A 25,746-nucleotide genomic window follows, 5' to 3' on the forward strand; every position below is an offset into this window, starting at 1 on the left:
CGAGGTTGTGTGTGAAATAGAAAATCACTTTAAATTATACATATCAAGAAGAACGTCTTTCCTCCTTGAAGCTGAAAGAACAATACAAAAGCGTGTGGGAGAAACATAAAAAAAGTAATTTTATACTTTATAAAACATCAGTTGCAAATATTCACTTATCCTGCTAATTTTTAAATGCTACCCATGTTCAGCAAAATACAGTCTGGGCTTAAGGGAACTCTGATGACATCTATTTAAGTGAGAGGGTTAGATTAAGTCTATAAATATTGCACAGGCGAAGGAGAAATGTAAAGTTTCCCAAAGCATAACGGAATAAACTTAGCAAAAGGAATATTAAGAGTAAGTTTCATAAAATATTTCCTGACAGAAAGAGCTTTTCGATTGTGAGCTAGCTACTTAAACTACACACATACAAGCCTCAGTGGGGCCCACGTGTCTATTTCTCAGGGGAAAAGATCATACTTGGATAATATACTTTACTTTTTGCACTGTGTAGCGACGCCCTTAATTTGAAGAGAAGTGGGCAATTTGGATTGGGCAAAGAGTGGTATTTTATCTTTGTGTTTTATAAAATGTCCCTCGTGTTTGGTAGAATATGGTCTTGCTAGTCTAAAGGGCTTTACAGGGCACTGATAGTATCTAAGTAGGTAGATTTTTGTTTTATCAGACTAATGTTAATTGGCTGCCTCAGAAGCAGGGTTTTTTTATGTCTTTTTTGTAAATGCTCTAACATGCTCTAAATGCCAGCAAATCATATAACTAGGACTATATAAATTATAAATGGAATCAAAGAAATAACAGCTTTTGAAATATGATATTCTATTCAGCCAGTCTCAGTATTTTCCTTTAAAAACAATATTGCTCTTTAAATGTAAAGTTATTTACACTGGGGTGGTCAAGACTGACACCCAGGGTTGGAGTGGGAATCTCAGTCGTGAGCTCTGGCACAGAATTTCCTAAAGGACGTTTTCATGTCACCGTCCCCTTTGCTCCGCTTCCGCCATCCCTGCGCTGCGGCAGTGGTTTTGTGCACATCTGCCCGCTGCCGGCAACATGTGGCAGGGAAGTGCCTCTTGCGAGGAGTTTTGCTCCCCGCTACCACGAACAGCAATGCTATGCAAGCCTTCTATGAAGTGAGTGCCATTTTAAAATTAGGTTTTAAATCCAGAGAGAGCGAGCTGTTCCAGAATCTCATTGATCTGATGGCCTTTAGCGTCATTTGCAGCCCAAAGCCATGCGAGGGACAATTGACACCTGCTTGGGTTTTGTCTTTTGCTTAAGCATTTCTGTGGTCGCCTGTTGCTTAGTTTGTGTACTGTTTGCATATACCTTTTCATCATGGTGAAATATTCATAAAATGTCTTCTGCTATAACTTCTCAGTTTCTTTTCTTTTCAATCTTTATTTTACATTTTTTTAAATGACATTTTTGGTTATTGAATTAGGTACCTCATACAGTAAAAGTGTTAGGATTAGAACGTATAATTCTTCCACACCCTGCACTTTCTGTGGTCATTTATGTATTCACAAAGTGAGTATAAAATATTTAACTGCTGAAGTTTGTTTTCTTAGAAGACATGCTCATTGCAAATGCTTTTTAACATGGCTTGAGGCTAGTAACTAAACCACAATTTAAAAAAAATAAATTGTTTGACATTTTCAAAGCAAAATGTTTGATATTTTTTCCAAAATGATATTTCAAGACTACATGGGAACATAATTTTTAAAATTGGTAAGGAGAAACAACTCTTTTGTTTCTTGATTGAAGGATTTTGGGGGATGAGTGTTTCATTTTGGAAAGAAATTTGCCACAAGTTGACTCAGAACTGTTTTTAAAGTTTCTCTGTATCATCACCAATGACAAAGTTTTGTAAATCTCTTTGTTCTCTGCCTGTAGAATAGCTAAGACGGCATTTCAAAGCCACCCCCCCCACACCCCCCCACCCCCCCTTCGCCCCAACGCTTCTGCTAGGAATAGCTGGGTGCAAAAAGTGAATATTTATGTATATTCCAGGAAGTTGCTATGGTAAATATACCTCTCTACATAGTTCTTTTGAGTTTACAGCTGCCTGCTTTTTCCCTTTGAACATGGTCTTTGCTTGTCCATCAGTGTGTAGTCAGCCCTTGCCAGAGGCAGGTGGGCTTTGCCAACGTCGCCTCTGCTCGTGGCCTGTTTCCCCCCCAAAAGTTACACCCAGCTGATGGCTCTGCTGCCCCTTGGCTGGGTGCAATGTCTGCTCTTCTCCAGTCTTAAAAAGAAAAGAAAAAACTTGATGGTACAGGTATAGGAAATGGGACTGAGTTACAAAAAGGCTTTTATAAAGATTTGAGGTGGTTTGGTGGGGTTTTTTTTTTCAACTTCGAAGTGGTTTGCAGAGATTAACCACCAAACTCTTTGCTAAGCCCAGGCGGTAGTTTAACAAGCACTGCTTTTCCTGTACCACGTATGAAGACGAAATGTCAGCGAGCCTGTCTTGCAGCTCGCCCGCCTCAGCTGGCAGTTTGTTCTTCAGGTGGTTTATGAGCCCTCCCCAGTCCGGCTCAACGTCAGCAGGAGCTGCAGAGCACGCCGCACGTCCCAAAGCATGCTGATAAAACCTTGATATCAATCCTCCCGGTCCAAAACAGTTGGTCTGCACGCTGGGGAATATGAGGCTAAATTTCACAAAGTATTTGAAGTTTTCAGACCTTAACATCTGCCAAAGCTGCACCGCTGCCTGGGCTGTGATTGATTCATACGTTTTTAAGGCAAGAAAGGGCCATTAATCTGATCCCCTGAATAGAGCAGGCTGTCAAAAGCCATCATTACTCCAAAACAAGAATGATATTTGCATCTGATTAAAGTGCCTCTTCCAGGCCTCATGGTTCTTGTAACTGTTCCCCTTCCTCCCCACCTGCTATTTCTGTTTATTCACTCAGTGCAACATACTTAATGTCCCACTTTAGGCTCTGTAGGAAAGAAACCATGTTCTTTAAATTGTACTGCTAAGCAGCCAGGATATATTTCAGTGCCGTAAAAATAACAAATAGAAGAAATTACAAGAAACAATAGATATCCAAACTTGTATGTTATAAGTTTTTAAGTTCTCTTATCGAACTATTGTGTGAATTCTCAGTACTGCACTCTCTATCCAAGTTATTTTTTGGTGTGAAAAAATAGACAATACAGCTGTTGTGGCTCCTAGAGTCAGTATAGTTTTATGAGGGATAGCTTTTGCCCATAATAACCTTCTCAAAATGCTGGAAGATAATGAAAACCTCTATACTTTTTAAATGTCATTTCATTCTTTGCTAACACAATGCTTATGAAAACTGCTGAGGGCTAAGTGCAGCTTAATAAATCTCAAAACCACAGCTCCTTTGCCATTTGGAAAACTGAGTCCAAATGTTGCTACAGCAGGAATGAATAATTCATGGCAACAAGGTTAAGAATTTTGAAACTAAAAAACTATCCAATAGTATCCATAGCAATAGCAAAGTACAGAAATTCTCCTACCTCCTTGCAAGAACTTCATTGGGTAAACTATGGCATGATACCGGTCTATGCTTAGTGACACGAGGACATAAGTCGAGGCATATAGAAGGACCACCTGGGGCAGAAGGCATAGGAGGCAGCAGTTGAGACACATTTATTGCAGAAAATAATGTCAGCGAGATCACTGAACTAGGAATATTTGAAAACTTTTACTGAAAAAAAAAAGAAAAAGAAAAAACCCCTTGTTTTTTCACCCAGATCTTTTTCCTTTATCTTGTCCACAAAATTTAAAAGATTTCATATGCTTTAATTAAAAGTATTTCAACTTTAAATGAACACTTTCAGCATTTAGCGATTCTGATGCTAGAAAAATGTCTATACAGCATTTTTATCAGGGTTTATTGCTGTGGGGAGACAAAGCCATGCAAGCTTGGGCATACAGGGGAGCACAAGGTTTCTATACCTGGAAGTAGCGAACGACTCTGCAAACAATATCAGGAGCCATGAAATCTCCAGTGTAGCGCCAAATGATGTCAGTCATTATGTTTATGAGTCCCGTGAATGAATCTGCAGAGAAAATTAACTGAAGAAGCATTAAAAGAAGCAAAAAATGGTGGTGTTTGTTGGTTGATGGTTGGACTTGATGATCTTACGGGTCTTTTCCAACCTTAGTGATTCTGTGTGAAGAATACATGATTGCAGGTGAGCCACAGAGGCAGGTATGACCTCTTGGGACGTACCAGCTCCCCAGGTCTTGAGGGCAGCCATGCCATGGCTGGTCAGCCCAGGATGCTAGAGGAGCTGGGAAAGCCTCAGAAAACACTTACAGTTTTGTGTATTTATTTTCTTGTTCTCTTAATTTAGCACCAATCCATTCAGACAGACGAGGCAAGATTCCGCTAAGTGTTGGAGCCCACAGCTGGTTTCTCATGAGCAGGACTTGCCACTGCCCTCTGGGCTGCGGTTCGTCCGGGTTGGCATTGCAAACTGGTCAGATGAGCTCCATCCTTAAAGAGCCTTTTTCTTTCCGTTGTTTATAAAGGGAGGTGGGGTGACCAGCGGAGATGGACACATCAGCCCTAGGCTGGATTTAGGTCCTGGTCTATATCTACACCAAAAGCTGCCTACAATTCGCTGAGAGCAATTCCTCCTCAAATAACAATTTGCTTTTTGTGAGTAGAGCTACATAAAAAGATCAGCTATGGGTGTCAATCCCACATACACCTGAACGTTTCAGGCTCGTCCATGAGAGACATGGAGGACACTGCCTGATGGGCCTCGTCCTGCAGCGTGCCGGGCTCACCACCACCTGCTAAGGGCCCCCAGGTTTTCCCCGAGGTGTGGATAAAATATGGTGTTTGAGAAGCTGTAGGTTAGTATCTAAGTGTGTTGGCTTGATCCCAGCTGTGCCAAATACTGAACTATTTAATGTCCTTTTTATTTTGTCTTTTATTTCACTGTAAAAAGAAATATGTCTCCTGCAAAAGCACCTGGGGTGAAATCCAAATGCTGCTGAAGTTAGTGGAAATTTTGTCAGGATTTATTCACAAACTTAATTATTTAATGACTAACCCTGCCCTGTCAGCTTAAAGTTAACCTACTTATGCCTGTACTTCTCCTGTAGTCTTCATTCACCAAAATACACACACCTCAGGCCATCTTTTCTTCTTTTTTTTTTTTTTAGAAAATCTGAGGAGATATTTTCCAGCCTTTGTTCTGATTCTTACTGAAAAAATGAGCACTCACAATGACGCAAGTTTTACAAAGGAATTGCAAAAGCTGGTACTGCTGTTGTACATATGGGCGATATTAAGTTTTGTCTTTAAAACCAAGATAATAAAAAGGTTCTCTCCCTGTAGGACAGGATAAACATTTTAAGTGCTGTCCATGGAAGAAAATGTGCATCAATCCAGTGTTCTGCCGCTTCAAGTAACACAGCATGTTGCTCTTGCACAGATTACCACAAAGGGAGAGAGCAGGTTGGGAAAACATTTTGTGCGATTTGTCAGGAAAAAAACAAGTAATATGAAGAAATAGCTTCAATCTGTATTTAAAAAAATCAGAGTCATGAGGTAAAATATTTAATTTTTATATTACCATTCTACACATTTGAAAACTATTGCTAAAGTTTACTGTGATGAAGGCATTCTAACCCCCATATCAGAAGATTTTGGTTTAAAATGTATGTTTTTGGAAAAAAGATATTTCAACAATTTCAAAACATTTTTTTTCTTGAACAGGAAATGGTTTGAAACAGTATTTCCAAGCAAACAGGTATGGGTTTGGCAAAATGAGTTTCTTCTAGCTCCTTTGAAATTACAGAAATTCCAGTTGCTTCTGGAAATTGAGATCTCAGCTTAATGCTTTAGAACAAGCAACTTGTTTTGCTTCACTGGAAAACTAGGATTATTTTTTCTGTATCAGTAATCCTTTATCTCTTCTTTTTCTTCAATCCTTTATCTCCTTTTTTTGCTCAAGGCTCACTTTGAAAAGAAATTAGAACAGAAATGTCGTTGCTGTTGCATGTAACTACATTTCCTCCCTCCTCATGACTTTATCGTTCAATTAATTCTGGTTTGTTCTTTCCTCTCCCCATGTTTCCCAACCTCGTTTTCTCTCTCTTCTTTCTTCCCCTGCCTCCAGAGGGAGGCTGGATCAGAGAGGACCTCCAGAAGGCCCCCTCCAACCAGCACTTCTGCGGTCTCTGCTCTCACGCCCACCCAAGGCAGCAGAAAATCATGGTTTGAAACCTGATGTCAAAAGTTGCTCATTGATTAGAGTGATGGGGCAAGGGTATGAGTAAGGCGATGAGTATAGTGGCTTTAAGACTTTATTAAAAAGATCGTAGGTGTATATAATTAAGGTGGTCTTTGAAGAAGCCACAGAGTTTAAGTGTTTCAAAAAGTGAAATGCATCCTCCAGCAGTGGTTCAACCCATCCCTTCTTCTTTCCTTACTCCTGAATTATTGATTCATATTCTCTCTCTCCAGTAATGAAATATTCATTGGTTCAAAGTAATACACATCAATAGAGCTTCACCTCAGGGTATCCTCCAGCTTTTGATGGTCTGAGCATCCGCCAAGCAGGTGGTAAATGGGGTTCATCTTTGCTCTGGAGGAGGAGGGCGCGGGGGCTGCCCTCCCTCTTACCCATCTCGGTGCTCTCTAGAGGAAAGGGAGGGAGAAGGGAAGGCACCTCAGCTGTCTCCTCATTTCCCTCTTCTCACCACCATTTTGCCATTCCTTTCCAAGGCATTAAGAGAGTGCTTTGGAGGTGCACCCTGCAGGTGAGGTGAGACGTGGGCCAGTGTCCCAGAGGTCTCCGGGACGCTGGGTGTAGAGCTGCCTGCTGGGTGTAAGCAATTTGGGCAGGCCCAGAAGCACACATCCAGCGTATGCCCACATCAGCTTTTTAGTTTGCATCAGGAGTGCGTCTTTTAACCTGCGGATGGCCTCCGCTTCACTGGCTCACGTGATGGAGAGGCTGCAGGGGAATGAGCCTTTGCTTCAGCTGATGCTCGACCCGAAGGTGCTCTCCAGGGGTGTCCCTCATGCACCCCACGCCATGCAGCTGCCAGCCAGTGCTCCGTCTGAGGGACCATGGCAGGGTTTACTCGGCTGAAGCAGACCACCCCCCCAAATGCACAGCGTGGATATCAGCTCCATCTTCATCATGCTACAGGTCTGTTCCCGCTGCATGGCATTACCTACCAGTAAGGCTACAGCCTTAAGCGCTTTGGGAGCTTTAAAGATGACTCAAAACTGTCTTTCCATTGAAAGCCTTTGAGTGAGGTTTTCAAGTGACTGTGGAGGCTTTTAAGCAAGGTTTAAACTTCACAGCTTCTTTGTGCTAGCAGTCTTAGCTCCTCTCACCCAGCGGTACATTTTAAGAGCTCTTTGTGCTGAGTTTCCGAATCCCTGCGAAGGGCTCAGCACGCGCTCCTCCGAGCATGTGCCCCTGAGCACAACACACATGTGCGTGCCAAAGCAGATGCAGCCAGCTGTGCGTGCGTGCCAAATTAGCCAGATTTCTCAATACCCTTTAATTATAGGAACATTCTCCCATACAACGTCCTCGTGCCCTCTGCAGTTTTCAGAAATCTCTCTTGTCTTTTCGATCCTACCAAGCACCAGACCAACTTTTCTCACTCCTTCGCTCTTCTACTGCCTGCTCCAGAGGGTGTTTCTTATCCCATCTCTTCAAAGGACCAGACTCTCCTCTCAGTCTGACCCAACTGCACATCTTTAGAGGATTTGTCACGCAGACACATGTTACTTTACATAGGGACACCAAGTAAATAATGTACCTCGTGCAGGTGATCAGACAGCATGCAGGAAAAATGCAGCAAACCTACAAATTATGACAAAGAATTTGTGCTACTGCTCCCTGCTGTATAGACTCTAATCTGTTGTTTCTGTGCATCGTTTTCTGTTACACATCTATTATTCACTCTCTAGTCAGCTAACTGGTTAAGCATACATGCACGCTCCATCGATTAGCAGCACTGTCTTCACTTCTTGCCCAGAATGTCCCACCTGCACATTTCTTGCTTTGTGTCCTCCCTGCTCCAGCGCTACAAGTACCTGGTGAAAACCTTTATTAGTGATTTAGGCAATGAATGTGCTGCTCATTATTCTGTTATCTTGCCACTCATCACAGCCGCAATAATTAGACTTCATGTTTTTCACACCTTCACAACATCGCTTTAGCCTACAATCCCCCTTTCACACAAAGCCCCAGTGTGCCAGTGCTATAAATCTGATGCATAGATCATGAATTACCAGTAGAGCTTCAGTCACTGGTAGATGAATCCTCCTCACCCACGTATCATCTCAGATGCAATTACAGCCATGATCACAGTGTCCTGAAATCCTTATTCATCATGTGATTTGAATCGCTGTGATAGAGGACGGTGTTTAGAAGTCAGCTGATTTCAGCTATGTGATCTCAGCAGATCACACGTTCCCTGGTTGCTTTTGGCAAGCCTACACCTCGATGCGTGTCACTGGATTACATCATTGATGTCCTAAGTAGTAAAAGTCAGCTATTGGAAACCAATGTAGCCAATACATCGCTGTAAACCTCAGTGTCCTCATTACTACTGGTGCCCTCACTGCTCCTTACTAAGCTGGTGGCTTGCACATTAGGTGCTTGTGCTCTTTCACTGATGAATGTTCCTAGGCCAAATGGCACCAAGCTCATTCCTGAAAACAGTGCTAATCAACCTTTGCTTGTAACTGCTTGCGAGCTTGTCATTGCCACTGCTTTCTTAATATGCTTCTTTTTTTACAAAGAAGTGGTATGTGTACTGTGGTTCTGTGTCTGCATTGCTAGGCAACCGTGTGGCTCATTCAGTTCCTCAGAAAAATAGGCAAAAAATCAATTAATGACATATTCTCTTTCCATAGAAAATGAAAATACCAGCAAGTGATAGTTTGTGATTTTTAACATGAGCCAAATGTATATTCACAAAATGATGCAGACAAAACGATTCCCTGCCAAAAAGAAGACGCGGCACTAGTGTGATGGGCATGGCAGCAGTTTGCTCTTAAGAGGAGACGGAGTTTCTAAGTGTGCAATTTGAAAGAGAAATTCCATGAGACTTCAATAGTAAGGAAAAGTAGAGGGAGGCAGGGAGTAAAGATGGATTTGCCTGGGGTGCAGAGGGAGGGAAAAAACAGGCTGTTGGGGGTTGCACAACATGGAGCCCCATGAACCGAGCAGGTCTACAACCCTTCAGCTCCCGCCTCCCTGCCTGCACCATGGCCACAGCCAGTCCTCAAAGGCAGAACTAGTATCTGCATTTACCAACCTGTCAGTGTTTCGGAATGCGGCATTTTAAAACAGCATTTCTCAAAAAGACCAGGAAAATGACTGAGAAGGAGAAGCAGCCTGTTGTTCCTAGAGGAGGCTGAAACACGCTGAAGATAGCACTACAGCATCTACGGCTGGGAAATATGGCAGGTGCTGAAAGAAACTGGGCAAAGCCTGGGTCCTAAAGGCCAATTTCACTCAGACTCCGTCGTGCTCAGTAAAATCCCTTTGGATTTTTTAAGGGCATGACTGAGTGCAGGCATCGCCTCTACGCATTTGAGCACAGGAACCACTCGGTTCAGGTGATTGCGGCAGCTTGGGTGGTGGGCGCTGTCTCATATGACCGATGAGCACAAGAATGTGAAAACATTGCCCTTGGAGGGACAAATCTGAACGTGGGCTTGCTGTTGCTGTGAGTGAGACAAATTTTCATGGCAAAAAACCCCTCCGCAGAGATAGAAGTCCGTTACAGAAAACAAATGGAGGTAATTAGTGATCTGGCATGGGAGCAGAGACAGGTTACAATTGTCCCAGTTAATCTGTTCACAGGAATTCATTGACTTTATGGCATTGCCGAAGGGATGTATGTACCTTGTGCAGACTTCAGGATATTTCTTTTGTTACAACTAAGGAGGTTAAGACAAAAATCTGTGCTAGCAAGTCTGCAAGAAAATATCATTTGATTATTAGTACTGACACCACTCTTCCCTTAAGACACTTACCCTAAAGATGCTGAAAGCCTTCTCTGTCAGAAGTGGAGAGCAGATTGCTGGTAAGCTGCGGTGGCTTAAAAAGCTCCACACGTCATCTCAGCTGCAGATTGATCATTTTTTCCCCGACGAGAGCAGTCCTATTAAGTTAGGTGTGGTGATCCATGACTTTTTGGTGAAGCTGTGCCTCTTACTGAAATGTCATCCCTCTTTTTGAGTCACTTACGGAGTGACTCCATTTTAACGAGGGTTGTTTTGTTCCGCTTTGTTGACGGCACCAAGCTGCGCAAGGCACCACGGCAGCAGCAAAATTTTGTAAGGCAAGACAGGGGGTGCGAGTCGCTCATCAGAGCTGAGCATTTCACATAGCTCTTTTTTTTTGGACCTCACCATGTGCATTCCTGTCACCTACCACTCCCTAAAGAGCGTATCCTCTGGAAGCATCAGAAGCAGCATTTTACTAACACCTACCTGCAATGGAGTGATAGACCCTTAAAAACAAAAATGGCATGACTGCCCTATTACAGCAATAAGGTCCTGTCTGTGATTTCTGAAGTGATGAGGCAGCCATCGCTGCTCTGCCGTTGCTGCTCTGTATCATGCTTGATGGGCTGTCGGCTAATAAGAGTCAGTGCTGTGAACTTGCCTTGCAAGTTAGTAAAACCCCTAGCTGATTTTGTTACGGACCTGAGGGCACAAGCAATTTAAAGTGTACTTAGGTCTCCTGAAGTGACAGGTTGTCTCAAGGACGGGCACAGGGGAGGGAGACCAGGAGAAGCTGCCCTTCCTCCCGCAGACACCCCTGCAGCTCATTTCATTACATCTTTACTGCCGTTCTTCCCTTTGTGCTTTCTGCTGAAAGCATCACATGTGGCTTTGCAAGTATTCGTTGAACTAGAAATAATTTTGTGACCATGACAGCTAGAAAATGTACCCACCCCTCTGCTCTCATTCATCAGCTGATGGTGAAATAGGTTATGTACCTGCTCTGGGCACCTGTAAGACAAGATACCTAGAAGATGCCCAGGCAAAGAGGGGGGGAAAGCATGGGCCAAAATTCGGGGTGCGCTAAGCTTTTGCAGGGAATCAGCAAGCACACCCACAAGCACTTTGCTCTGCTGCAGTGCTTGCGCTGGAGCACGCCCGAGGCAGCAGATTTGCCATATGTACTAACGATGTGTATTACACCGCTCTTGTATGTTGTCTCCAGCCTGAGAGCCTGGGGCAGAACGCAAAATGTAATGGAGGAAACAAAACCCACTTGAAAATTTTCAAGAGGAAACCTGTTCAGTTCCCCTGCTAAAGCTACATGGATTTGTTCAGTGGCAGAATTGATGGTTTTTTTCTCTTTCGGGCTCATAGGAAGTGACAGGACATCTTGTTGCACTGGGTGAGCATTTTATTTATTTATTGCATTTCTTACATTTCTGCTCTGAGGTCCCCTTCCCCCTGAGATGAAGCAGACCCTGTTAGGCTAGATGTTGTAAAGGATGGATGCAGTGAGGCTCCAGCCTCACTCCAGAGCTCATCCAGGTTAAAAGATGAAGGGCCGAGTAAAGCATGTATTGCATAACATCAATCACTTAAGAAACAGTGCTTACAAGAGAGCTGGAGAACAGGTTCCTAAGAATTAAAATTCAGCATGCCCTGTCTCTCTGAAGGGCATTAAGGTTTTGTTTAATTTGCCTTTATTAATAAATCTCTTCCTACCATTCCTTCCTACCCCACCCTTGCTGTGGGGCTACAGCTGGAGAGGCACAGGGGGCTAAACTGAACCACAGTGCTGCAGGGGGGAGACCAGCACCTGCCAAAAGAGGACAGGACAAACGAAACAGCAGTGGCACCCCAAATGCAGTGGAGGGTGAGCACGGTGGAGGACTTGGCTTATAGTACCAGGTCATCCACACCAGTGGTGGTTTCAGTCTTCCCGCAAAGGTGAAGAACTGATTGGAAAATCATTTTCTTGTAAAATCAGGATGTATCATGAAACAATCAGGAAAGTAAAGGCCAATTATTTCCATTCAAATGCCCCCTTCTTCAGACCTCTGCCAATACCGTGGTCTGGGATCGGCAGTTCCCCTTAAGGGGGGACATGCAGGGGCAGATGAAGTTGATAATTCTGAGTGTTAGGGCAAAATTCCCACTTCCCATCTTGTGTTACTTACACGTAGATGAGAGCATGGTCTGCTTTATTTTGTTGTATGCAGTTGCTCAATGGGTAGTTCTGTGTAAAGAGAGAAATTTTTTTTGAACAGACCATATAGAATCAGCTGAATATAGTTTCACACTGGGGTTTGAAGTGTGGACAAAGGGTTTCAACACCTGTTTACACAACAGGTAATGGCAAACCTGTGAAAAACATAGTTAAGGTTCCTGTTGTATTAGGTCCTGTGGCTGTAGGTTTTGAAATAGGAATCAAGCTTATCTAGGTATATGAACATATGACTTAACGCATGCCTGAATATTTAAGTCAAAGTAAAGCAAGAACAAGTGTTCGATCACTATTATTTAACTGTTGGGAAAGTATATTTGAAATGCAACTCATTAATTTAACTCCCCTTCTCTCCTTCAGGCAGATCAGAACAGGTAGAAACAAAAAAAGTATTGGGGGTACAAATCCTGCGTAGGGGAGGCTGGTCTCAGTTAGTGTAAATGCAGAAGATAAGGACAAGAGGAAATGGCCGCAAGTTGCGCCAGGGGAGGTTTAGACTGGATATTAGGAAAAACTTCTTCACCGAAAGGGTTGTCAGACACTGGAACAGGCTGCCCAGGGAGGTGGTTGAGTCATCATCCCTGGAGGTATTTAAAAGACGTATGGATGAGGTGCTTAGGGACGTGGTTTAGTGGTGGACTTGGCAGGGTGAGGTTTACGGTTGGACTTGATGATCTTAAACGTCCTTTCCAACCTAAACGATTCTATGATAAGCTCCTGTGGATCAGCTTGTCTTACCTACGTGCTGGAAAACAAGTACATGCCTCTTCAAAGGACACAGAAATCACACCATTTGTAACTCATTGCCTCTTCGTTTAGTTCAAGTGGTGCCTGTACCTCTAACATTTTCTGGAAGAAATATAACTTCTAAGATACCAAGTACCAAACAAGTCCATTTTAATTCTGTCCTTCCTCAACATCTTGTACAGAGTTTCTTTTGTGATTTCCTCTGAATTCCCCTTACTGATCCTTTTTGGCAGCTCTTTACCTCAAGTATTTTAAGGACTGCATGTTCATATCTTGGTCACAGCAGCAGCTGCATGATTATTCTCACCTAAAAATGTGGACTATCCTGGGAATTTTTTCTGTTGGTATAATTCAAGTGTTCTGGTCCTTATAGTCACCAAATATCTGCACTTCTTAAAATCCTGTCTCAGTAGGCTTAGGTATTGTTGATGTAGATACTTTAGCATAAGTAGGAATGGTAAGAATGAAGCCTTATTTCCTCCCTTGCAGCAAGCTGTAAATCAGATTCCCATGATGCTCAAGCAGTGATGTTGCACGCTGCAGCCCAATTTTCATCCAACTGTAGGCTTGCAATTACAGAACAGTAGAACAATGTTCATTCCCATTTTTGTACCTGCTTTGTCTCCCCTGGTGTTTGCTGATAGCATGAACAAAATCATAATGGTAAGATTCGTTGGAGAATTGCCTTGTAAAATCATCATGTGGAAAAGGTAGCACATGCAAATGTATACTGAGCTGCTTTCCATTAAATATACTGCAATGCCAGAACAGGCTGAAGATTTTGTAACATATGGTCTGGATCTCAGTCCTGTAATTGGGCTGAACTTGGCCAAAATAGACTTCTAAGCATTTGGTCTTATTAGAACAACTAAGTCTCTGTAGTGCCGTATGTGATATATTTGACCTGAATTCCATAAATCCTGTTAAACCTTTGTAAGCATTTGGTAAGCAGCTAGTCAATGGAGTCAAAGGAAGTGACTCTCCATAGAAAACCTGTAAAACATATGGATGTGAGTTGTACAGTTCGGCAGGTGAGGAAGCACAGCATAAAAATGCTGGGTGTTTTGTCCTACAGCCCTTTGGCAAGATGGGAAAAAGAAAAAATGTTCTGTTGTTGGTGGCACAAAGGCAATCTAACTCAGGATAATAAATAACTATCACTGCTTTAATATGCAAGAAGGGAATAGAAAAAATCCCTGCCTTCTTTGTTTCAGTGCTTTTTAGTGCATGCAAAGGCTCTTTCCAGCATAATTTCCATTCGATTGCAATTAGAAATGCTGCAGTACAGATGATGGACTAAAAGGTGTTAATGATGTATTTGTACATCTAATGTCAAAAGTTTAAAGTCATGTCTTCTAACAGAAGCTAATGAGATCCTAAACGATAATTCCAAGTAAAGCGTAGCCATTATGGCCATACTGCTGGCAGCAATGTGCTCACGTGATTCTGTCGCTCGATGTTTACCACCAGCATACGAAGAAGCCAGGTAGAAACTCTGCACACTTACCTTCATTTATCAACAGAAGTCACTCACATAGAGTAACTGTAAAATAAGTGTCCCCTCCGTCAGATGGCAATCCTGCCTGTACTTTCAGCAGGGAATCAAACAGGAATCCGTATAATTTAGCGGTAACATGTTTTCCAAGCAATTCAGAAAGAAATCCACTTCCCCCCTTAATGCTGAATCGTTGGACCCAAAGGATTATGCAGCTTGGCTGCCAAGCACCTTTTATTAAAAACAAAAGCAAACGTAGCACAACTGTCATTAGGATTTGAATGTCTGAAACAGGCTGAAGGTAGAAAAGCCATAATCAGTCCTCCAGGACCACAGAACAATTCTGTAGCTGTCAAAACAAGAATTAAGCCTTCCTATAAACCAGCATAAATTGACACAGCAAAAGCCGACTGCTGCCAATGTAAAAAATACATAGTTCAGTCCGTTGGCTGCTGAGCATATCTACAAAACATATTCAGGGCTACCACCGGGACACAGGAAAGGTTATCAAAATATCAGCCATCCCAATGTCTGCTTTTGCTCTGGGGCCCCAAAGAAAATCCTGAGTTCACTTCTTTCTCTTCACATTTCCCTGTGCCGCACTGTGTGTGCAGAGTGTGATAGGAATATGAAGTTCTTCTTGCACTCCGCCTTGTCCAAAAAATGAGTTGCTTTGAAGAAAGTAATTTATGAAAAGATATATTAAACAGGACCAATGTTTTGCCAGACAGACTTAGAGATGCTGCTGCTCTGTTTTCCCAAAGCACGTTACTAACATAAATAAAGGGTGTGCTTGTGCCACCCATGACACCATGTCCGTGGGCTGTGGCACAGCATGGACCTGGTGCATCAGATGTTTGTTGGTGTGGCCAAGTCAGACCTCTCTGACAGCGCTGGATGTGCACGCTCCTTCCCTGGGTTCCCAAAGAGTTCAACCTGAGACCAATATGAAGGCACGCACAGCCCCTGAGATCTGCACCGAGCTTTGCTAACATGGAGTCCAAGTTTCCCATCAGTGCCAAGAGTCTGGATGAGATGTGATTTTTGGTTCAAGGGCTAAGCCAGCCAGTAGCTGTGTCGAGGTTGCAATCCCAGCCCCAAACTGAAATGATGGCATGCTAAAATCATAAAGGAGATCAGGTTTTTCAAAATGCCTGGCTTCTCTTCCTGACCAAAAAGATCTGGGCATCTTTGAGATGAATAACCAGAAATTTGGATTTTCCCTGCAGGTAATTCAGTGAGATTGATGAGTGTAAACAGTGTAGACAACAACTCTCATTTAAAAGCTAAAAGCAATTTACTTGTGCCTTTCCACATCCTCTCAGTCAGCATCCTAGCAAAGTTCTTCTGAAATTGGAATGTCTTCCGAAACAGTGAACGCAAATGAACATTCATATTTATTTCCAATTCACACCAAAAATGTAGCCCTGTGGGAAAAGCTTCATGCAGATCAAAATGTCTTTCCCCACTTCTGGAGCAATGAATGGTCAACCAAGAAGGGATGTGAATACTTTTAGCAACCTCTTTGGAGAAATAGATAACATAAGCCACAGACTGTATAAATCCAGCAATCCGATGAATTTATAACATCACTATCTTTTCAAGAACGTTTTCTGCGAAGCATAAAAAATGCATTGTAGAAACACTGTTTGCTGAAAACAATGCTAACTTGCCAAAGCACTTATTTGAAAATATATTTGATATGCTAATGAGTGGGTGTTTAAGGATTTGGAAATATAATTGAAAATGCCTAATGCTATCTTGCAAGAGTAGGTAGTCCATTTGTTTGTGACATTTCAGGATGATTAAATTAGTCATGAGCAAGAGCAAAATATTTTGTTTGTGACATTATCTGCACACAAAGAGGTCAAATAAAAGAACTCAAAAACGTTTCTTTTCCCAGATCCTTTCAAATTTACATTGACATTATAAACCATGTAAGTGAAGCACAGAGTTATTTAAAAGCATACCTGCAAAGGGTATGGTTTTGGAAGCTCTGCTTTGTTTTTCTGATGGTTCTGTTTGAATCAATTTTTTTCCAGTCTATTTCTATTAGCTGGGTAGAGCGTTCACAGAAATGCAATTGTGTATTGTAATTTCACTTTGATCACAGTCATTTTCTTTCTTGTGTTTCCCAAGCAGTCTTCTAGAAAATACAGCAGTAATGGTATGCAGCAGTGGATATTGAACCGCTTGCAAACCACTCAGGCAGCTCATAAAAACATTATTAAAAGGCAAATGCCCTTTGTGCTCATAACTTCTAAACTACGCAAGCTGAAGTGCTTTAATACTTCTAATGCATTGTAATATATTGAGATGTGCTCTGCTGAAGTTAGTGCCGTGGGTTCGCAGCTGACAGCTTGTGCTCACCGCTTTGATTTGACTCTGCTTCTCCCTCCAGTTCAGGAAGACAGATGTCTGAGCGTTGTTTGCTGGGAAGCTCGATGACTGGCAGGTGGCAGATATATTCTTCCTGGAGTTGTCTCCCATCTCCTGCAGAAAGAACCTTTTCAGACCATGCTGAAGCACCTCCCTGGTTCCAGTGAGTGTCCTCCCAAATCACGGAGGCCCTGGAGATGCCCCGTTCTGTGAAGGTGCTCTGGCTCACCTGCTACTGTAAGTCTGTCCCAAAAACTGGGGCTCTGGAAGAGCTGTGAAGGCCACAGAGGGAAAGAGGGTTTTCTGTGCCCACATGCTGTGAGCGCCTCACTTGGTAAAATAATAATGGAGCTATTTTAATGACATCCTTGCTGTTCACTGAGGAAGTGGCATATTGCTTTAATTTATGGATGCATTAAACAGACGTCTTCTCCTCTCCTGAGGTCATCCCTTGCTCAGCAATGCCCATGAATGTAATGTTCAGAGATGTGAGCTTACTCCTCTACCTAAAGAATTGGGAGTTTATCTGAGGATGTGCTTTCTCTCAAAATCAGACCCTGTGCAGGTGGCCTGCAGCTTTCCCCAGGTAGAGGAGAGCAACAATACTTGCTGCAGCTTTAGCAGCTGAATGAGTATTGCCAAACCTCACAGCGTACTGGGGACTCTTCCCATCATGGCAGTTGCCCTGGGTTGAGTGTACTTTTTTCCTCATTGTAGATTTTGCTTACTGTGAAGTTTGCTGTAATTCTCTTAATCTTTTGACTATCTTGCCTATTTCTGCTGTAAGCTAAGCATTAACTTTATACTGTCTACAGGGTTCAGGTTTTGTAGCCTAAGAAATCTTTCCGTAATTAACACTTATAAAGGTTGCAGAATATGTTGGAGTATCTAAGACCTTCACAAAGACAACAGGGACCAATCTAGCCAGTATCAAATTGTCAACATATTGGGTTTTTTCAGTTGGCTTCAAGACCTTTATCCCAAATAACTATTTCTCTGTTGGCGTATGATTTCCCCCCAAAGGGAAATTATTTTTCCCTTTTGGGGTATTAGTGGAATACACTTTCCCTTTCACAGTGAGTAAACTGTGCTTCCTTCTTTTCCTCCTCTCCAGTTCCCCATCCTCCACTCCCAGCTCTAAATGTTGTTATTGATAATTTGACAGCTTGGGTCTAGATAGGAGAGTGAGTGTTCCTCCCAGAAAGAGCACTTAAAAGTTATTTTCAATGGTGCAGTTTATGTTTTCACTGTACTCAGAAGAAGGTAGTAGTCAAGGAGCTGAAGTCTAAATTTAAGCACACTAGCTGCTCCATGCTACATGCCTTTGAAGACGGTATGCACTTACAGTAAGCTAGCTTCAGAGTGCAATACATGGTTTTAATGTCATTGCTGACAGAAAATCCATACTTGAGGTAGCATATGCTCACATTCCCCCCCAGACACAGTACAAAACACTTTCATGCAGATTTCCATCAGCCACCCGTTTGCTTCAAGGCCTCAGAAGATGGCCAACACTGAACCTCTGTCCCACCCACTCTACAATGAGATCGCTGTCATCCAAGATGCTACCTGCCTATGCAACTCAAAACTTCTATTTGAACGAGTTTTTGCTGTAGAAGAAACAAAAAGTGCTTTTGAGAAACACCTGAAGAGTGCAAAAGGTGCCATATTTTGAACAAAACCTGTTCGTTTACTTAATTCATGGAAGGCAAACTGGGCACTTGGAAGGTACTTGATGAAAACCATGTTTGTGGTGATGGGGCTGCTCCTCCAGTTAACTTGCCCAGCTACAAGTGCTAGCATACCCATGCAGGGAGACTTAGAGACAGGCTTCACTTATAGCCAGGTTGCAAAGGTACAGGACTCACTACTGATTTGTTTGTTTAAGAAGCTTCAGTGTTTGAGAGAGGTAAGATTTCGCAGCATAATATTATGAGAGGACCCTTCAGAGAAACCAGGTTGATGCGCGACTGATGTGGTTGACATTTATTAATATTAAATACCTTTGCAAAGCAAAGATTTCAGGTGGGTGGGATTTTTTTCTCTGTGTTGTCTTTTGTACATTAAACTGCCATGAGAGTTTCTGACTTAGACCAATGAGATTTGTCACTAATAACTCTTTGACACATAGAAATTTATTTGCTGTTTCATAGGGAGTTTGAATATCACAGAGCTGTAAAAACTCATCAGAGAAGATCATCAGAGATTGGAAAAGCATATATTGCACAAGTGAATCAGTGCTGTAGCACAGTCTTCACAGGTCCCATGCAGCCAGTACTGTGAAGCTTACTCCAAATGGGCTGTGCCATCTAACAAGCCCAGTATTTAAAATGTGTCAGGCTTGCTGTGTGCCCTCATGTGCTTCTGTCAGGGAAATCCAGGAACTCAAATTTAAATTGATTGTGTAAATGAAAGGTGTAAGAGATGACATGGTATCCTCCTTTTAGAGAGATGAACAAAACACTGAATGACCCTCACTTTTCCAGGGTTATGTACAAAGCTGGCCTTAGGAGTGGTGATGCTGGATTCCATGCTAGGGATAACAGAAAAAAGCCACTTTTGGTTTTCAGCCCTTTTAGAGGGGATCTGCTACTGAATTCCATGAGCAAAGGTTCATGGCCTTGCAGTTCTTGAGTAAAAACTTTACATAAGAGAGAACGTCTCCTTGTTTTTTAAATATTTTGTGTGTTTTATTATAACAAAGAAGACCAAGCAACAAATGACATTTCTTGTATTTCAGTTGACTTATCAAATATCACTGGAGAGACAATTTCCTAAAGAGCAATATGAAATGACCATATTTAATATACCTTAAATGTTTTTTCTGGACTTAGTAGTAACACACCAGTAACTCTAGAAATCCCATAACACATTAGAAAACCAGTGTTTATACAATCTCTATCCCTGTAGCATGGGAAAGCCATTTTCTAAGAAGGCTCTCCATCCCTCCCACATGTGGCATCAGTTCCTGGTTTTCTCCCTGCCTATTTGAGCTGGAAAGTGAAAATGGATAGAAATCAGTTCTTCCAATCAAGACTAGAAAATATCCATCCGTAGAACAACAGCATCTTAAAATGTAGAGGTGTGCTACTCATCTCCACACCTAAGGTTATACTAAAAACCCAGTAGATAAAAAGCTGTCCTGGCACATCCACTGGACGGGATCTGATTTTTGCTGTTAATATTATTTCTTCAGTTCATAAAAGACTTTGTAAAAATATTTACACACACACACACATAACATACTGTTTGGTTTTTTTTTAGGAAATAGTTAAACTTCTCTTTTAGTCATGTTTCTTCAGGTGCCTACAGGTTCAAAGCTAGCTGTTTCCTCGTGCTGAAAAACCTCTACTCCCCACTTCTAGTCTGCAGGCTTCTGTCATGTTCGCATAATATTTTGTCTATCATTCTCTTTTGCTAATTTATAATGAAAGTACAAACATTTTGCAAGAAAAATTGCCTCTGTTCATTATCAGTAACCTCTCAGTCTAAGAAATCAGCGTGATCAACCAACCACTTCTGCTTTTCAGTGCTGTTATCCCCGTTCCTTAAGAAGTGGTGAAAAGTCTGACTTGGAAGTGAAATGTTTGGGGGTTTGTCCAGATGTAATTTCCATCCTATTTTGACTGTTCCTGTTCTTGTTAAGCAGGTCTTTACTCTTCTCTCTTGCTACTGCCTGTCTAACTTAATAGGAGCAGAGAAATATATGACTTGCAAGTTTCTTTTGGATTTCAAAGTTTGGGCTATGGAGTTTAGCCACCTCAGTTTAACCTTGACAAAGCGTTTTTGGGTTGTGGAGTTGTGGGGTTTTTTTTGTGTGTGTGTGTATATTAAATGTATGCAGAAACAGAATGAGCTGCTAAAACGCATCCATATCCACATTGCACCCTCAGTAATTTCAGGTTGCTCTTTCCGCTAATGCAGCAGGGCACAGCAGTTATCTGCACTGCAGAGGTTCTTCTTTAAGGTTAATCATGCAGCTGTAGTGTTACTGCACAGGTTTGGAATAACATTTGTCATTTAAGCTACACTTTTTTTCCAGACCCCACTTGAATAAATTGTGTTTTGGGCAGAGCCCAGAAGAGCTTGGACAAATTCCAGATGGCCATTTAGAAACAGAGCTGAGCACAAAAGAAATAATCATGCATTTTCCATCAGGTAACGTGTTGATATCCCTTGCTACACTTAAAAACAAATAAATAAAAACGTATTGAGAAATACTTTCTCTGTAAAACTTTGTATTTGCAGGTGGGTTTTGAGTCAGAGTCCTCTGAGGTCTGATTGAAATGGTGGAAGATTAGGTTCTTAGTTGTCAAAGACGAATAGTAATCCTGACATATTTGGTGACGTACAAACACTGGATGGATTTATATGGTCAACTTTAGGGATCTAAATTAGGAATTGAATCCTTCTGTACAAGCCAGTGAAACTTAAAGGCGTCTCAGAGTGTTTCCCTCTATCAGCTATAAATGGAGCACAGGGAGAGTGACTTCGTATCTTACATACCTACAGTGAGGCACCTAAAATAGATGGCATGAATAATCCCTAAAATGGATACCAGCATGCAAGAATGCAGTCATGAAACTTAATCCAATTATCTCTATGACAGTTATGTCCCATTCTGCTTTCCCAGGACTGATGTCGAGCTGTATGCTTTCTTTCGACCTACTTCTGTACAGATGGGAGGAAGCTAACAGAGCATTTTCCTTTCACCATCCCTGCTAATAATGATGTTGTAAGAAGCAAAAGGTGTAATGCCCCGAATAACAGTAACTTCCTCAGGTGAATAGGTCACAGATTAAAATCCCTTTGGCTCAAAGACCTGCAAATGTAGGTTGTCACCAAAGTACTCAACCGCCTAGCTATAAGAGAAAGAAGGTGTCTGAAGATATTTGCCTAATTCACATTTCTCTAGGCTAACTAGAAAAGTTACTAAGACCAGAATTTCGTTGTTCTTTTTGCTGTTTCTTTCACATACCGCATGGTCACTCTAGCATACGCGCCCAGACCACATTGCATTTTTGTCTTACAGCCCTCAAAAGTGCTGTCGTCAGCCAGGCAAACCTCTATAATCTCCACACAGCCCTACTGGTATCAGCAGAGCTGTGATGGCGCAGTAATTTAGCTGCACAGCGTGGGTCTCGGCACAGGGCTAGAGAAATTACATCGAAGGTGAAAGGGGGGAAAATAACTACTAGCAAAAAACCAGCTGAAAGGAAATGCCTTCATTTCAGTCACAAACATAGATGTCTAGTCAGGAAAAGCATTTGTATGCAAAGATCTGAAATAATGACAGCTCCTTTAAAAATAATAGAAATGGTAAATGTGGATCTCCTATGCGGAAATCTGTAGGTGGGGAAGTGGAATGGAGTTTAGGCTGCGTGTGCGTGTGTGTGTGTGTGTGTGTGTGTCTGTTGAAATGAGAAGACGGTGCCTTTGTATAAAGATAGGGCATCTGAGATCCATTCATCATTTTTTAATCCTTTAAGAAATGACTTATTACACAGGAAAAGCAAACAGAGCGACTGATTCCATCTTAGTTTAAAAGTGTATGATGTGGGGTGAATTTTGGAAGATAGTATTGTCACAAGATGTTCCACTAATATTATTATTTCCATTGTGGGAGTGTCCAGGGGCCCAAGCCTTAGGGATGGCATTCAAAGGCACTCCTGGGTGACTTAGGAACAGAAGCCTGGTGCCTGCTTGTGATTTTAAATGGGATTTTAAACTACAAAGGAATAATCATTATGTATTGTATTGAATACTTATAGGTGTACTGGAGATAGTTTTTCTCTGCTTTAGAAGCAGGGGGATTTGTGGACTAAAGCCTATTAAGTCCCTAAAGGTTATATAAGGAGAGACTCAAATTCTTTGTACAGGAATCCACACCTCTACTGAAAATATGTTATGGCTTCACAAAATAAAAGTTAAAAAAGACTTCTCTGGCTTGAAAGTGTAATAGTGACTGCGACGCAGATGAAATGAGGGCATCTCTGTTGCTAAATTCTCAGGGTCCCAGGTGGTCCTGTGCAATGTGAAAAAAAACTCCACATCACCATACCCTATGCTGAAATTGGTACTGGATTGGCAAGCTGGGAGAGTGTGTCTGCTGTTTTGCAGTTGCAGAGGGAATACAGATATATCAGTAGGCACTTCGAAAATCCCACTCTGAGCACCTATGGATGATGAACACACAAACTGTCCCCTTCCAGAACAATTTAGTACAGTATTCAGATGCTGTACCTTGAGTAAATAGTAAAGACGACTTTTTTTTCATGAGTTATCCTTGCCTGCAGGGACCTAAGCTCTGTACTTGGAGCTATGCTGCAGAGTGTTTTTTGCTACCTGTAAGGGATCTGAAGACCACTGCTCAGAGACAACAGGCTGAAAACGTGCTGGTTTAAGGACGTCTGCCTACTGGCTTGAGATTACATTAATTACAAACCACGGATCATGGACATCTTGTTCCTGCATTTGTAAGATTAAAGTAGGCTATATAAATAACAGTCATTACAGGGTTTTAAGTGGATGACCATTCTTGCTTCCAGTAGCAAATTTGGAGAGCTCATTATCTTTATATTTCCATTAATGGGAGGGACATTGCATTCTACTGTTACAGATACAGCACTTCAGCTTTTTTTGCTTTTGTGCCAGTGCTACTGGTTCCTACTGCAGTGAGCTACAATGGAGAGAGTCACAGCAAACACGAATATTGTGTCCAGCCCTGGACTTCCCAGTGAGCTCTTAAGAAGGTACCTAAAAATACGTGAGCATTAGGTGAAATACAGTGTACACAAGCTTGGGTCGAGGCTCATTAAAAACACTTTGAATTCAGTTTGGAATTGGAAACTAATGCAGAAGTAGATGTTGTCAGCAAACCAACAGCTCATTTCTACACTCTTGGAGTGTCCCACCTCTACAAGAGCTCCCTGGTGGGGCACTAACTAGCCTGCTTTTTGGGGTACCATATTTTAGACTAAAACTCTCTGGCTACTGCATCGAGATCAGCTCCATCGCTGTTTCTTTGTCTTTCCTAGCATATGTCCTTGACTCCAATTCTCTTGCCTACGTACGTAGAATGCAAAAGCAATCCAGCTGCCTTAGACCACAGGATTACTGCCAGTCCTCCAAGGCCACCTCTTTTCTTAGAGTCCCAGTCTTGTGGGAGCATAACTTTACCTTTCCAAGGAGAGGTCATTTTGCACCAAAAGCAGCTTCTTTCACATTATACCACACAAGGAAGTTGTGTAAGTAGACTGAATGTTTGTGTGCTAGTCCCAATTTCACTGTTCTTCCTACACTACTAGACTGGATTGAAGCAATGTATTTTCAGGATGCCAAGTTCTCTGTGTCATACCTCTAGCTTCATGATTTCACCTCTAAAACATGAAATCTGCTCTGTTTTCCATGACTATTTTCCTTTGGCTGTATGACCAAACACTGTGAAATAGAGGTCCTGATACCCCTAAAGAGACTATGTCTCCTCCTTTGCATGAAGCTTCTTTCTGGCACTCAGTTTTGAGGCCAATGTTTGTTCTTGGTTTCCTTGTCTAACTTCTGAGGATATTCCACTTTTTACGCCGTCTACTTCAGGCTTGGTTTTGGAGAAAATGTATTTTAAGAGGGATGCATGTATTGGATATTTTCTGTTTTCCTCAGGAAAGATTGAGTCTTGTGTTGACTAACCATATATGCAGACAAGAATGATTGTATATAGATATACAGAAATATTCCTGGCTGTTCACATAAGAAATCTAAGAGTATAGTAAACCATGATTCATAATATCAAACTGGGATTGTATAGTGACAGTGTCCAAGCTACTTATTACAATCTAAGGTACTATGACTCATCTTCAAATCTGAGTTAAAGTCCAAAGGAGAATTTGAGTTTCTGCTAGGTGGTATTAAATCACCAGAAATGGCAAAGGATATCAAATCTGGTTTGCCACGTGCTGCCATGGGGTATTGCTGGCAGTGACCACCTTTATCTTATCCTGCATTACGTCTCAGTTTGGGGGGGGGTGGGTGTGGTGGGTGTGGTGGGTGTGGTGGGGAGGGGTACACTACTACCTACCTAACTTAAAGTAGGTCCCACGTTGTTTTCCAGTTACTGAATTCTTGGCAGAATCAGTATGGAAAATGATTGCTTCTTCTCCAGGCAACTAATGCAGCCATGCAATGAATTTTCTTATTCACTTCCAGTCCAGAGAACTTGACATAGTTTCATGGGATGTGCTGAATAAGTAATATTAATATTGCTGTGTTTACTCCCAGAGATGATTTTTGCTCTTGCTAAATTGATTCTCATTTATTCTGTGAATGCAAAATGAACAGTTGTACTAAACACTATAGTTTCTCTAGCCTGCAGAGGAAAGGTGGATTTAATCTATTTCTTTCCCTGTTTTTCAAGCCATGTGTACACTCAGGTGATTTGCAGAGATGTTGGAATTCCAGCTAGGAGTTTGGAAATCAGGCTGCTTCCAAAACTGGGGGATTTAGATGCCATTGGGTACTCTGGCAAATTTCAGTGTCTGTGCCTGAGGGAATGTTAACAAATTACACTCTTCCTTCCCAGTTTTGACATATCCTTTTCAGTAGTGACAGGAACATGTAGTGTAGAACACAGATGATCTATTAGCAGAGACTCCTTACGAGACATTAATTACACTTTCAAGAGGTTTTAGAGCATAATGAACATAAGAAATACAGACATCCTTCTTTCAATTTAATCAATGAACGCTGCATTACAATTGTAACTTCCTCCAAGTCTTCTTTTCTGCAGGTAGGATGCTGACGCCTCTCACCTTTTCTCAGCCTTCTTTTTTTTCCCACAAATTAGCAGAAAATAGAGGTGTGGAAAGGAGGAAATTCTTGTGTGAACGTTGGGAATGTGGGAATTGTTGAAATACGCTCTA

General features: G+C 41.9%; 1 protein-coding gene across 1 annotated transcript in view; it reads right to left on the bottom strand.

Annotated features, from left to right (window-relative positions):
- NPSR1 (neuropeptide S receptor 1) overlaps nt 1–25,746 on the bottom strand; it is a 60,959-nt gene that overhangs the window by 16,011 nt on the left and 19,202 nt on the right. The window contains exons 3-4 of the mRNA XM_059819083.1: nt 3,938–4,041; nt 3,496–3,589 (exon numbers count right to left, since the gene is read on the bottom strand). Coding sequence (XP_059675066.1) covers nt 3,496–3,589; nt 3,938–4,041 — 198 coding nt within the window. The remainder of the gene's footprint in view (nt 1–3,495; nt 3,590–3,937; nt 4,042–25,746) is intronic.

Source organism: Gavia stellata, chromosome 6 (genome assembly GCF_030936135.1).
Source record: "Gavia stellata isolate bGavSte3 chromosome 6, bGavSte3.hap2, whole genome shotgun sequence".
Taxonomy (NCBI): Eukaryota; Metazoa; Chordata; class Aves; order Gaviiformes; family Gaviidae; genus Gavia; species Gavia stellata.